General features: G+C 44.9%; 1 protein-coding gene across 3 annotated transcripts in view; it reads right to left on the reverse strand.

The window, feature by feature from the left end:
* AFF2 (ALF transcription elongation factor 2) overlaps positions 1–15188 on the reverse strand; it is a 928871-nt gene that overhangs the window by 116826 nt on the left and 796857 nt on the right. For all 3 annotated transcript variants that reach the window (XM_069212416.1, XM_069212415.1, XM_069212418.1), the window contains exon 11: positions 13632–14654. In XM_069212416.1, the coding sequence (XP_069068517.1) occupies positions 13632–14654 (1023 nt within the window). The remainder of the gene's footprint in view (positions 1–13631; positions 14655–15188) is intronic.

The raw sequence follows: 15188 nt of genomic DNA on the forward strand, positions 1-15188 counted from the left end.
CCATGGAATGGCATATTGCAGATGGGCTGCCATATAATAGAGCTCCAGACCAGGAACCTCAATCCCTCCTTGGGACCATGGCCTCTTAAGTCTGGAGTGACTTAGGCGTTTGCATTTGCCCACCCATAGAAGGTCAATTAATAAGTATCAGTGTGGGATCGGGAAAAATGTACCCTGTAGGGTATATAAACATCTAGAGAGCAATATCATTTTAGCAATAGCTAATTTCCTCATGAGGGACAGTGGTAGGTCCCTCCAGAAGGATACAGAGGCCTGGAGGACCCGGACCAGCCATCCAATGTCATGGTCCAGAAAGACCCCCTCCACAGGGGCAGATCTCCAGGTATCGGACATCTTGAAGTTGTCAGGGGAGACCCACCGACAGGAGGTCCTCTAGAGAAACACCCATAAAGGAGCCCATCAGATAAAGTCAGGATTTGGAGGGGGTAACCCGAAGCCCAGAGATTTTCCCAAACTCTGGCATCACCTGCAGAAGTATGGGTATAGAATAGGTGGGACGATGAAGGTATATCTGTGTGACGCCTGCAAAATGGGAGACCACATGGGTGGTCTCCCTATAGGAATTCCCCAGGGACCCATTGGGCCAGAAGTTCCATCACAACTGTGAATAGGAGTGATGATAGGGGGCATCCCTGCGGATACCCCTATACAAATTTGTCAGGCCAGACTCCTCCCATTCCGAGCGCAGCCGGGCATAAGTGCGCGTATACAGAAGTTAAAGTCATTGTATGAATTTAAGTCCCAATCTGATTCTGACCTGCCAGGGGTAAGTCCAGTCCAGGGAGTCAAACGCCTGCTTGATATCCAAGAGACCCAGTGTAAACTTGTGATCCTGTGCTCATGAAGTATGGTACACAATTGGAGAGTTGTCGCAGATTGTGCAAATACTTCGTCTGGGTATAAACCATGACTGATCTGTGTGTATGATGAAGGATGATGTGGAAGAATAGGGGCCACCAATAGGGCCAGCAAGATACCAAATAGGGTTTTCATATCAATAATCAGGAGGGAATTAGGCCTATATGCTGAGGCCAGGTTAGGGTCCTTACTGGGTTTGTGTATCATAACTATAACAGCTTCCCGGAGAGTGGGGGAAGGGTGCCCCTCTGAAAGGCCATCTCACAGACCTCTAAGAATTTATCAGCTAGGTTATCTATGTATCAATGGTAAAACTCAGCAGGCAGCCGGTCATTGCCAGGCCATCTTCAATGCCCGAACAACCTCAAGAACCTCCCCACGTGTGATGGGCATATCCAGGTTACTACAGTCATTCTGGAAGATGGCAGAGAGAGGGACTTTAAGTGAGTGTGAAAAACAGCATTGATGGCTTTTTGTTTGCATATGGGGTGTCCTGGGCTGTCATGGAGAAGCAGGATCAGGGTGCGTGAGGCATTCTGTCTCACCAGGCGAGCAAACATTGCCCCAGTCTTGTCCGCCTCCATGTGCAATCACTGTTCGTTTGCAGTGAAAGTGTGTTTTTACAACCTACACCAGTCATCTAACAGGATTTTCTGTTCTTCGGTCCAGTCCATGATGCACTCTGAATGAAGTGTGAGTGCTCTCTCCCAATGTCTGCTCATGTGCCCACATATCCCTTTCAGTCTGCTGTCAGACTCCATAAGTCGTCCGGAAGCAGACTCACTGAAGGACAATTTTAATTGTCTCACAATCTGTACGTTTACTGCTTCAGGTGCTCTAGCTTTCCCAGAAGTAATGTGTCAGTGTATCTGTGATAGTAGTTGCAAAGGAAGGGTCAGTTAGTGCCTTTGCAAGGAGCCGCCAAAGCTGCATCGTGGGACGACTGGCCGATTTCCCATGTGTTCATAGGCCTGATAGCTATCTGGGCAAATAGGATTTATTGAAGGCTAGAGGAGCCAGAATGTCCAAGACTGGGCAATTATCAAGATGTCTTTGGGTGCCAGTGGCTGGTGTATAGCAGGAGAACTGTGTAGCTTGTGTGACGTTGGTGCCATTTTGAGGTGGAGTACAGTCAATGGTACCATTCAGAACACAATTACAATCCCCTGCCAACATAACATCAGCAGCTAAATATGGAGAGGTTTGCTCGGGCCACTCTAGGATGGAAAACTGTGCAATTATTATTAGGGGCATATATGTATATAACACAAATTTCCTTACCGTCTAAAGTACCGTGTAGGATGACATAGCGGCCTTCTGGATCCAAAGTATGGAAGGGCACCCCCAGAGCTACCCAAATCAAATCACCACAGGCAGAGCCAGATTAGGATGTAGCATAAAGCTGTCCTCTCTAGTGCCTCTGGAGAGGGAACACAGTTTTCCCAGATGTGGGTTTTCTGCAAAAAGGTGATGGACACCTTGTAATGTAGGTGTGGACTCTGGTGTTTTTCCAATTGGGCAATACCGTGAACCATCTATGTCATAAATTTAAATTTGACATCTGCCATAGATGAGTATGGATACTTCTACCCCCTCTTCCCAGTACAGGGGTGCCATGTCTGTGATGTTCAGTGGGGTTTCAGTGGTGAAGTAGTGGTATTAACTGTGGTGCACAAGAGCAAAACATAACATCTCGTATCAACAGTCCCTGTAACACACTGGTGATACCCAACTCCCCCCTCCCCATGGGCAGCATCGCTGTATCCACCCGCCTAACAATGTGGCTGTAGGGGATGGCAGTAGCTGCCCCATATCCCAAGCAGACAACCATTTTTTAAACTAAATCAAACCAAAAACTGTGTCGAAATTATAATAAAAGTGGCTATGCTAGAGGTGCCGACACAAGAAAGGGGCTGAGATCAACTACATTCGAACTCCTCCTCTGTATCACACATCGAGCCCCTAAAGTGTCCCAACACCGGGGTGAAACAGTAGGATAAACATATTTTTAATGAAGGTAGTAACTATCCAAGCTACCTCTCCATGCTTAAGTTCAATGCTTTGCCATGTGATCAGGTAAGTATCTCTTTGCAGCAAGGGTGATCACAGTTAGCCCGGCTACATGAGAGTCAATATTACAAACAGTCAGGGCTCAGACTCGGGCACATACAGTACTTAATGTTCAAAAGAGAGCTCCAAAAATCAGTCTGTGCCTGTACCATCACTTGCAGTGCCCAATACACCGTGTCACCGTTGGAAGAACTCTGTCGAGTCGGGGACCACATCTGTGGAGCAGATCATTCCAACTGGGCAGACCAAGATCTTCTCCAGGTGTCGAGTAGCTGTCAAGTGTTTGCACTGTCATTTCTTGTGCCCAGAACGAGGAGGTCATTGCCCTTCTCGAGGGCCCTGCAGAATGACATCTCAATTGTGAAAGATCAGTAGGTGGGCGATGATGGCGCGTGGGGTGGTCACTCCTCTAGAAACTGCACAGCAGACTGTCCCTCCACCCACTCTGTAAACCCCACAGAGGGGAGATTATTCCTCCTGGATTGACCATCAGAATCTTCCATGCGTGTTCAATGCATATTAGTTTTTGGATGTCTGACACTGTGGTGAGCAGGTGAGTAACTTCCCGCTGAAGCAACTCTATATTTTATTCCATCGTGCCCACCCGGTCTGATACACAAATCTGCCTGCAGCAAGTTGACATCTATTGCCACTGCTTTGATTTTGTGGATTACTTCAGCCTTGGATCCCTGAATCTTCACCATGAGGTCTGGCAAGGACAGAGTAGGATTCTCCAGTTCTACGATTAGCGTGCCAGGGTTGGGAGCCTTTGCAATCTCTAGGCAAGCCAGGGGTTTGACCGGGTGGGCGTAGTTGATGATTTTGTTCGCCTGCACCAACTTGGAGCTCCTATCTTTGACAATGTTGGTGACACCACACTGCAATGAGACGGGTGGAAGCAGGCTTGCACCCTGAAGCTCCCTGCAGCATAGGCACCTATGAGGGCTAGGATCAAGATGGGCAAAAACCTTCTGAAAGTTCCAACAAACTCCAGCAGCAGGGAGATTATATTAAGTGCCCCAGTACTGCTATCCAGGGCTAGTGAATAGAGGCACTCATCAGGTGTCATCAGAAGGGCACAGGGATCCATCCAATGTTGGGTACCTGGCCCTCGCACCTCGGGAGATCTCAGTACCCGGGGAGTAAGGGGGAAGTGTGAGTGGACAGCCATGCATGAGCGGGCGGGCTCTAGGCCTCATCCCAGGCAGGCAGGCGTTGGTCTTTGGTTCTTAGGCCTCCTGCCACTCTGTTTCCCATGGGCCAGCAGCAGAGGGGCATGCGTGGAGCCAGAGACCCAGGCTCGGCAGCAGGAACTGCGGCAAATGTTGGGGCCACCTCGCAGGAGTTCCGGCAGCAGCAGTCATCGGGCCCAGGATTGCAAAGGCCTTAGCGCTGTATTCCATCAGGGCCCAGGCGCATGCAGCACAGGAGGCCTTGTCAGCAGGATGCAGGGCACCACCGCCCTCCACACCCCAGAGTTATGTCACGTCCTGTGAGTAGGCGGGTGCTCAGCAAAATGGCTCACAGTAGGTTAGGGCCACAGGAGTCACTCAAGGAGAGAAGGTAATTTTCATAGGGGACATAGTATGTTGCAGCTCACAACAGGCACCACATCATCCTCCCCTCCTTTACAGGGAGCTTCCCACCAGGGCCAGCAATCAGGTCCTCCATCTACAGGGTGCATAGCTGCTACGAGGCTCCAAAGGCTCCAGTCAGCCACCAACTGTGCTCTAAATCAATGAGGGAGGGTGCAGGAGGTGTAGATGGCATGAAACAAGGCAGGAATATGCAGGATTGATAGACAGTAAGTGGGACGTTGCAAAGAAGTGTCTATTCGGCCATCTTGTTCTCCATGCCCCCTTTGGTCTCAAATAATTTATTGAATTTTACTCTATTTTATAAATTGTTGTGAGATTTTTTCTTGTTAGATTTTCCCTTTATTACTTCTGAAAGTGCTGCATAACTGTGACACATTTCCTTTAGCTTAACCCAGAATGCTTTGTGCCAAGCTACAAAAGGGTTAAACACAAGTTAGTTTGTGGCTTTCTTGAACTTCACCCTGACAGAGATTGTGGTAGCTGCTTGAGTACGACTTCATCCTCCTCAAACAGTAAACCAATTTCCTACAAGAGTCTGTGTTATGTACGGCTCCACCATTGCTCCTACTGCCCCGTGCAACATTTGAAAGCAAGGACTGATGATTTTGGGGGCCATAAATAACATAAAATTATAGATGAGTAAATTATGAATTACAGGGAAGGCATCTGAGTGACTTCATAGGCAACTTGATCTTTGATCTTGTTGTCTATGTGATATCACTGAGAAGCCCTCTGTGAACAACACCCCTGTAATTCACAGTTACCCATCTTCAATCCTATATATTAAGAAATACATGATGGACTAACCTTCTGATTTATTTACCTGTGTGTTTACCAAGCATTCATTGTCTCCATTCCATTGGATGTTTAAATGTTTGTAAAACAAATTATTAAAACAGCACCCTGTAGATGGTGATAAACGTGTGTAAAAAATAACCAATTCATTCTCCTACCTTGTACTTGATGAAAGACGTCCCAGAATGGAAAGTGCCTTTAGAAAGATGCAAGGATGCTTTGTGAGTTCTGGAATACTGATGGCTACAATTCTTTGTTAAAGAAAAACAGAAAAAACAGTGCACGGCTCTTGGCAGAAAGGTCCTTTAGTAAATGGACACGTCTTTCTACAATAATGGCCAATGAGAAGACAGCAATCTAATTATGTAACTGTGGGTTACATAATGTCAAATTTGCAAAGAGGGCCTAAGTGGTAAAGAACATAAAACTCTGATAAACAGAAGATATGCACAGAAATTTACTCATCTGTCTCTTCCAATTATGTACATGATGGTCCACGTAGCAATATCCATGCATTTGGGAAGAATTTGCCCACTTATATTTTACAAGGCATAGCAACAGTAGAGTGCACCACAGGCACTGAGTTCCGGTTCATTGCTAGCAATGTACCCAAGTAAATAAATAACTCACAGCAAATATACCCACAGCAGCCAAAATAAATATTTTTAGAGTGATAAAAAAAACTGCAGTGCAGTTGATATTGTTGAAACCTTCAGCCAAGCAGCAATATTGTCTACTTTGTAAACAGTGTAAGTGATATTTAGGACACAATGTTTTAGTTATATGATATTCTGGTACCATACTGTGCTGAATATGTGCAGCGGGAGGATACAGGGGCCATTGAGCCAGTCTGTGCATTTGACAACATCACAGTTGACATTCTTCATAGACTACTCCTATGTGGGGCTCTAGGATTATCCAACAAGTTGGTAACATGTTTCACAGCACAGTGTTCTTTATTCTAATACAGTCACAACCTAGAGGCTGTATAATATAAATTATATGGAAATTATGTGATGTAAATGCATAACTCAGAGACTGTAGTTCGTACACTTGCTATAGAAAAACTGTATGGTTCACATCTAATTAGTCAATCTGTGCCAAGACCTTTCTACAAAGCTGAAGTAAACTCTGATAATCCTATTCACACACAATAGCCAACATCTTAGCTCTTCTTATTGAGCTCTAATTTCGTAGGTCTTTTTATCCTTGGTTGACTTCTGAAAAATACCTAGTTAGCTATACTTAAGATTGAATTATGTTTTATGTGCTGTGTAAAATAATTGGTTCTCTCAGCAAGGAGAGTTTTTCTTATGGGGTGTAAAATATAGATTGGGATGTGTAAGGCAGTTGATTTAATGTGAAAACAATAGCTATATTCACACACACGTGTATTAGATTAAACATATGTCTTTATGTTTTAAAAACCTTAAATTCATTATTATCTTTTAAACTAAGAAAACTAATAGCATTTTCGACATGCTAGGATATAATTATGGGATTCAGTACAACATAATTTATAAGGTGGCATCACTTTTAAGTGGCTTGTGAAGTGTAAATAGGAACGAATCATTATTGTGGGAAAACCTGTTTGATGTTGATATGCCTGACACACCGAGTCAATGCAAGCACAGCAGATTAAGACATAAGAGAACAGCTGACAAGATAACAATCCTCTCTTGCTGCATACTTACTGTGACTGAAGTTCTAAAAAAATACAGATAATGTACTTTGAGCAGCAGAATACTCCAAGCAGTTTACATATCCGACGTTCATTTGGGCATATGCTCTTTTCTAAGCTGTTGTCAACACTTTCCTATAACATTTTCTTCCTTCATTTAAATATTTTGCAAAGCAGAAAAAAAATTCCACAGGACAATTCACGAAAAAGCAAGAAGTTGCACAAAATCCTGGAACTGATTTTCCATGAGTACTTCTCTCAGAGCGGCCAGAAAGCATATTCAGAGCAAACACCCCCCAACGCCGACACAATATAAGTGAATGACTCTTTCAATAATGCCTTGACAGACACACAGACCCTCACTATGACATTGGTGGTAAATCCCACTCACTGCCATGCTGATTGCCGCCAACATACCGCCGCCATAGATATCCGTTCACCATATTATGACACACACACACCAATCCATCACTATTCAGCCACAGACACAAGTTCGCCACACCAAAGGTCAGTGATAAACTGGCGGTACCAAAACTCACACCGTTATGCCCATCACATTATGAGCCACAAATCACCACAGCGGATATTCAATGGCGGTAAACAATTGGAGGTACATACCACTGCATTCAAAATACACACACACATACAAAACAACATTACATTGGTCAATTTAAACAACATACACCTGACACCCATACACACACCACACCCACACCACTATAAAACACACATCCACATTACCCACAACCCTTTACGAATACAAACCATTGGCAGGAGACAGACACCATGACTACAGACAAAGCCAGAGCCACACACCACCTACACCTATACACCACCCACGCACCCCACATCACAAACCCCAACACATCACCCTACACACCCTCACCTACACAACTCACAAAACACCCATGGCACCAAAAAGACACCCCAGATTCTCAGAGGAGGAGCTAAGGGTCACGGTGGAGGAAATCATCAGGGTAGAGCCACATCTATTTGGAGCACAGGTGCAGCAGATATCCGTTGCTAGGAAGATGGAGCATGGCGGAGGATCGTGGACAGGGTCAACTCCATGGGACAGCACCCCAAAACAAGGGATGTGTCTAGAGTGTGTGACGATGAATGTTTGCCTTGATTTCAGTTTGTGTATATGTATATTTATGTTGTGTTGTTAATGCTTTTTGTACAATTTACAGTGAATAGAATTGATTTTGTTATGAATTGATTGTAGGAGGGTAGGCTTTGTTTGTCTTGAATATAATTTTTTCCATTAAAGGTGGTTGTTATACATTTTGTATTTTATCTGTTTTCATTTTTTGTTTTCTGGCATTTTGAGAGGAGAGTGTTTGTCCTTATAGAAGTGGGAAATAACACATGCCAGTGGCAAAGATAATCTAAATAATGACAATGAAATGTGAAGTAACACTGTCTTCCCTGTATGGCATTGGAAGTATTGTTGTATCACTGCTGTTCTGTTGTCCTTATCCTCATCCTCTGCCTCCTCATCCTCAATGTCCACAGGGTCCACTGCTGCCACACGGCCATCTCCAGCCTCCTCATCCTGCAGAAAAGGCACATGGCGTCTCAAGGCAAGGTTGTGCAACATGCAGCATGCCACGATTATCTGGCAGACCTTCTTGGGTGAGTAGCACAGGGATCCACCTGTTAGATGGAGGCACCTGAACCTGGCCTTCAGGTCCGTTCGATTATCCTTCTTGTTCACCCATATGCATCATTGTAACGTTCTTCTGCCCTTGCCCTGGCATTCCTCACAGGGGTCAGTAGCCATGATAGGTTGGGGTAACCAGAGTCACCTGAAAATATTGAAGGACAACATTTAGGCACACACTATCCTACATGGCCCACACCATACCCATACACCAACATCTACTGGGTGGGAACCAGGGCTCACCTAGTAGCCACACCTGGTGCCTCTGTAGTTGGGCCATCACATTTGGGATGTTGCTATTCCTCAGGACAAAGGCATCATGCACCGACCTTGGATACTTAGCATTGACATGAGAGATGTACTGGTCCGCCAAGAACACCATCTGTACATTCATGGATTGGAAACTCTCATGATTTCTGAATACCTGTTCATTTTGCCGGGGGGGCAGATGCAATATGAGTTTCATCAATCGCCCCAATTATGTTGGGGATATGTCACATTGCATAGAAGTCAGCCTTCACTGTGGCCAAATCCTCCACCTGGGGGAAAACAATGTAGCTGCACAAGTGTTTAATTAGGGCAGACAACACTCTTGTCAGCACTATTGAGAACATTGGCTGTGACATTCTAGCTGCCAAGCCTACTGCCACTTGGAAAGAACCAGTTGCCAAGAAATAGAGCACAGATAGTACTTGCACAAGAGGGGGGATCCCAGTGGGGTGATGGATAGCAGATATTAGGTCAGGCTCCAGTTGGGCACACAGCTTTGTGATTGTGGCCCTGTTAAGTCTATAGGTGAGGATAATGTGCCTGTCCTCCATTGTTGGCAAGTCCACCAGGGGTCTGTGCACGGGAATATGTCTCCATCTCCTATTCATCCACAGCAGTTGCAGTTTAAGGGACAAAAGAGTGAGGAGCCGGTCACAAACTGAACATTGGAGCCACAACAGTACAATGCATGACGTTAATTTGTAATGGGTAAGTGGGATTTGTTCTGTATGTCCCATTATTAACTGTGACGCAGTCATTATCCAGGGCCTGCCCCCCCCCTGAAATGGCATCCACCTGTCCTGTGTGGAGGGACAGGTGGAAGTGAGGTAATTCCGCTGACGTTGTGCGCCGTTACAGGAGGCAGTCGGAACCACTGTCCAACTGCCCATTGGTTAACATTGGGCCCTAATGGGTACAGTAGCCAATGGTGATGTACGCCAGTGGTGACGGTATGCACTGCCACAGACGTGACTGTCATTTTCTATCTGATCACTCACTTGCTACCTGACCATCAGCAGGAGAGGACCTACACTGTATGTGCTGCTGTGACCTGCGCCTGGAACCTACCATGGCCCATGTGATTGGGGAACGGGCCCCTGCCTTCACCTCAGTGGAGTTGGAGTGACTGGTAGATGGGGTCCTACCCCAGTACGGCCTCTGTATGGGCCTCCAGACCAACAGGTGAGTACACTGTGAGCACGATGCATGTGGCATGAATGCATGGAGTGGTGTGTGTGAAGGCCTCGTGTAGGGCGGTGGGTGGATGTCCCCTGGGCGGCGTACAGCTTGTGTGCTGGTCCATGTGTGTGTAAAGGGTGATGTGAAGGGGTATGGTGGGCCATAAGTGTAACAAGCAGGATGTTCTGACTGATACCATTTCCTGTCTGTATTTCTCTGTAGGTCAGCGCCCATCAAAAGAAGTGTATATGGTATGCCATCGCCAAGAAGGTGCTGACCCTGGGGGTCTACAGCAGGCAGAGCACCCACTGTCGGAAACCGTGGGAGGACCTGAGACGCTGGACATGGAAGATGGTGGAGGCCAAGCTGGGGATGGTCTCCCAACAAGGAAAGGGTGTCAGGTGAACCCTGACCCCCCTGATGGCCCGCATACTGGCGGTGGCCTATCCAGAGATGGATAGGATCTTGAGGGCATCACAGCAGTCACAAGGGGGTGAGAATAGTACCCACCATTACAACCTACGCATGGTAGGGGGTACCCGGGTGGGGGATGTGTGTCAGTGGGTGCCCCTAGGCCAGGCCTGACATTGTAGAGTAGGTCCCAGTAGGCCAGGGTTCTGAAGTGATAATCCTGCTATCTAGCTCGTAGGCATCCCCAACCGGGTGTGCTCCATTTGGTGTTGTGTGCCCCTTCCCATGCCTTTGGTGGCTAGCATTATAACTGATAGTGCAATGCATAGTGCGTAGGGCTGTTCCCTGTGTCTGAGGGTGGTGTGTACGCCAACGGTGGTGTTGGTGCAGACACTGACCTAGTGTATCCTTTGTCTTCCCCCCACTTTTTGTTTTGTCACCCTGTCCTTATGTGCATTAGCATCATCTGGCATCGGCAACGGAGGGAGCTGCATCCCACAGGACCCAGGAGGCAGAGTCCTCCGACGGTGAGGGCACCAGTGGGAAGGAGGGCGAGGGGAGCACCATGGCGGAGACTGGAGGGGACAGTTCGGACACAGATACCTCTTCAGATGGAAGCTCTGCTGGTAGTGGCGGACACCTCAGTGCCCACCCCAGCTACAGGTACAGACGCCACCCCTGTACCAGCACCGCCCTCCCAGCAACCCCTCAGCGAGTTGCCCATGCCCACTCACCCAGGAGAGTGGGCATCTCCTTCGCCCCAGGCACCTCAGGCCCTGGCCCAGTTAGCCCTGCTGCCCTGAGTGAGGAGGCTATTGACCTCCTGAGATCAATGTCTGTAGGGCAGTCAACCATTGTGAATGCCATCCAGGGGCTGGCAGCCCAGATGCAACAGACTAATGCATCCCTGGAGGGCATTCACATTGGCTTGGTGGCCCAACAGAGATCAATCCAGGTTCTGGCCCCCTCTCTGATGGCAGCCATTGTACCTGTTTCCACCCTCCCCCCTCCAACTTCCTCTTCCCAATCCCATTCCCCTCAGCCCCAACCTATCCCAAGCACACAGGCAGACAAGCATGCACACAAGACAGCACACAAAAGTGGTTCAGGCAAACACAAGCACCACACATCATCCCACAGGCACTCACACAAACACCATCCAGATGCAGACATACCAACATCCACAATTTCCACTGTCTCCCCCTCCTCCTCATCCTCCATCTCTGCCCCAGTTCTGTCTACCCAAGAGAAGGTTGCAGGCACAAAAAGGCTAAGGGTAGAAACTTTCTAAAACTGATATTTTCAAACTTGTAATTAGAAATCTGGCTTTAACCTTAAAGAGGGTTTATCATTACATATTCATATGCATATCTACCTGCTCCCAATTAGGAATTACAATATATTAATTTTAATACAGAATCCCTAATGATATCCTCTGAGAGGTGTAGGTCTCCAGTGAAAAATTAATTTAGGAGTTTTCCACTACCAGGACATGCAAAACTTAAAAGTTCATTTTCAACCTTTTAATTACGCAGCACCCAAGCCTATCGCCTACTTAAGGCCTACCTTATGGGTGACTTACATGTACTTAATGTGGAGTGTAATTGTGGCAAGGAGGTTTTACTGCCAATTCGACATGGCAGTTTAACCCTGCATTCACGCTGCAATGGCATGTCTGACACATGTTTTAGGCGATTACTTAACTGGGTGGCACAATAAGTGCTACAAGCCCGGTGGTGGCATGTGGTTTACAGGGCTTCGGTATAATTATGGGACTTATAATTAAATTAACTATGCCAATTAGGTATATACGAATCAAACCATGTTTAAGGGAGTGAGCAAAGGCACTTTAGCACTGGTTAGCAGTGGTGAAATGTACAGTCCTAAGTCCAACAAAAAATGAATATCAGCAACAAATTGGAGGTATGTAAGCAAACATTTTGGCTGACAGGTCTAACAATATTGGAACATTTTCTCACATCTACTGCATTACCTGCACCCACAACTGGTGTAATTTGAGAAATAGAAATTGGTGCCAGATATGCAGTACAAACATTTTTCAATGTTTAAAAAGGCATGCTTTCATGTGCACTGCTTTGCCTGGCCCCAACTCTCACACCTCCCAGTGAAAACCCATGAGATGCTCTGCTCAAGGGTGTTTTGGATCGCTTATAGGTTCTGAGAAAAATATGCAACACATATGGGCACATTTTGCTTTTTAATTACATTTTGCTGATATGTTATGAAATACATTTTGGGATCTATTTATGTGTTTAGCTTTGTAAAGTTACCAACACAGTGCATCCTTCAAAGTGTAGACTTTCAAAATACATACTGATTATCTGTTCAAGGTAAAACAACACTTTTGCTCATGCTTTTCCCACAATGCAATACATTGAATAATTGAGATAGTTCGTTCAAAAATATGACTTTGCTAATAATATAGCTGTTCACTATAGATAAAGCCCGTACAGTGTGTGAAAACAACTGCATTTAGATTACATCTTAATACAAGCCAGATCATCAGAAAAATATAAGATAGCTGCAAATTGATATGCCCCAAGATAATAAGGTACAATGGCATAGCAAAATGCTTTGATGGTTTTCATTTACATATTTACAAACATCATGTCGACCCATGGCAGACTAGTACAATAAACACTGCGGTTCAAAATTATTTCTCCACAAGCACTTACAAATGGTAAAAAGCCAAGCCTTCTTCAACTTATTTAGCATATACAAGTGTGCCCTTATGCAAGAGTCTTCTAAAAGATTGCCCTTTGTTAAAAGCAAATTCATATTTTAAGAAAAACGTCAATGGATTGTAATATGTCACTAAAATGATACTGATCTCCATTAATCACTGATTTCACAACTATGCACTTATTGTGTTGTATTATCTATAAGAACCTTTGCCCAAACCCACCACCAGAGAAAAGTACATTGATTCATCCTCACAAATGTGTTCATATATTTGAGTTACATAAATCTCATGTTGGTGCCAAAACAAATATAGATTAAAGTAGTGTCACACAGTATAAAATGCATGCATAAAAATAAATGAAACATCTACATCACTCACCTTGTACTTTCTTTTTGATTTCAAGAAGGACTTTTCAGGTGCTGATGTGGGGGTCTTTAATCTGTGCTTGGCATTTGTCTCTTTTGTTTCAGTCTTTATTGAAATGGATTCCAATGTGTCACAACCAGGAATTCTGGAGAGCAAACTTAGTTCTATTTTCACCCATAAGGATTTAATGTCTTCGTATTCCCGTATTGGAGACAAAAGTTCATTTTGAACAATTGGAATGGGTGAAAATGGTGGCTCCTCTATGTCATTGCTGTCTTGATTCATTGGTTTGCCACTGACGCAGTCCATCTTACTTACAGTGGTGATGATGCTGGCATCTTTCAATTTGCTTGCATCTGTAGTTGTAATGCAGGGAGGGAATAATATAACCTGTAAGACCTCATCTTGGTCTGTATTAGTATCCGAAAGAGATGAATCTGTTTCAAATAGGTCTCTATGTGTTGGCACGATTTTACAGGGCCCTTTGAGCTTTTGCTTCTCTGTGACGGGCTCAGTGCTGGTCCGTGGTTCTTTCCTTGGTGCTGTTTTACCAATGGATGCCTTAATTCGTGATTTAACCTGCTCTTGGGCTTCTTGTGTATCTGGTGTGTCTTGTGTAGCTTTATCTTTGGAAGTACAGCTGACGGTATTTGGCTTAGACCAGTGAAAGTCTTCTGTACTGGAAGTCCTTTCAATTTTTTTGGGTTGTTTTTTGCTAGCAGTCCTTTGTGGGGCTGATTCATTTTGGGCTGGTGACTTTTGCTTTGTGCTTTTTGCATCTGCTGTTCTGTGGGCAATCCGCAGCTTTGCTTTGTCTCTAATGGGGCTAAGCAGCAGTGTTTCTTTGGACTCTGTCTGTAGCGTAGTAACAATAGACTTTTCAGTGCTCTGTTCTTCAGACATTTGGTGATTCTGAGGCTGAGAAATGCAGTCATCATGAGACTCATTTTGGCTGCTAATTATTGTCTTATTTTGGGGGTTTACTTTATTCAGCCATTTGTCGAGTTGCCACTTGTTGGTTGATGGAGGTTCAGGCTGTGGATCATATAAAAATGTTACAACAGTTGACGTTCTGAATATGTTTAAACTAGGAGTGGACTATTTTTAGATTTTTAGGGTATCCTCAATTTATATGTATGAGGCAAAAAAAAAAATATGTATATATATATATATATTTATAGGATAAATTTCATTGGGTGTTACATTCTTTTTTACTATTCTGAAAATCCATCTAGAACTTATTGTAGGAGAGGTTTACAAGCAAATACCTAGTTTTACTTAAGATCATTGCTATGTGTAAACATTTTAGGTACATGTTTGGGAGTGTTTGTTCCATAAAACAGTAATTACAGGAATAGTGTCATACCTGTATATCATCTTCCATAAATATAAAATATGACATAATTTATGAGGACTATTGCTTTTATCCAATGGAAGACATAGGGTCAGATTTAGATCCTGGTGGAGGGGGTTATTCCATCACAAACGTGAATGATTCCATCGCCCGTATTATTATCCAAATATAGCCTATGGGGATCGTAATATGGCAGATGGGATATCCGTCACGTT

The sequence above is a fragment of the Pleurodeles waltl genome, chromosome 2_1, assembly GCF_031143425.1.
Source record: "Pleurodeles waltl isolate 20211129_DDA chromosome 2_1, aPleWal1.hap1.20221129, whole genome shotgun sequence".
Classification (NCBI taxonomy): domain Eukaryota; kingdom Metazoa; phylum Chordata; class Amphibia; order Caudata; family Salamandridae; genus Pleurodeles; species Pleurodeles waltl.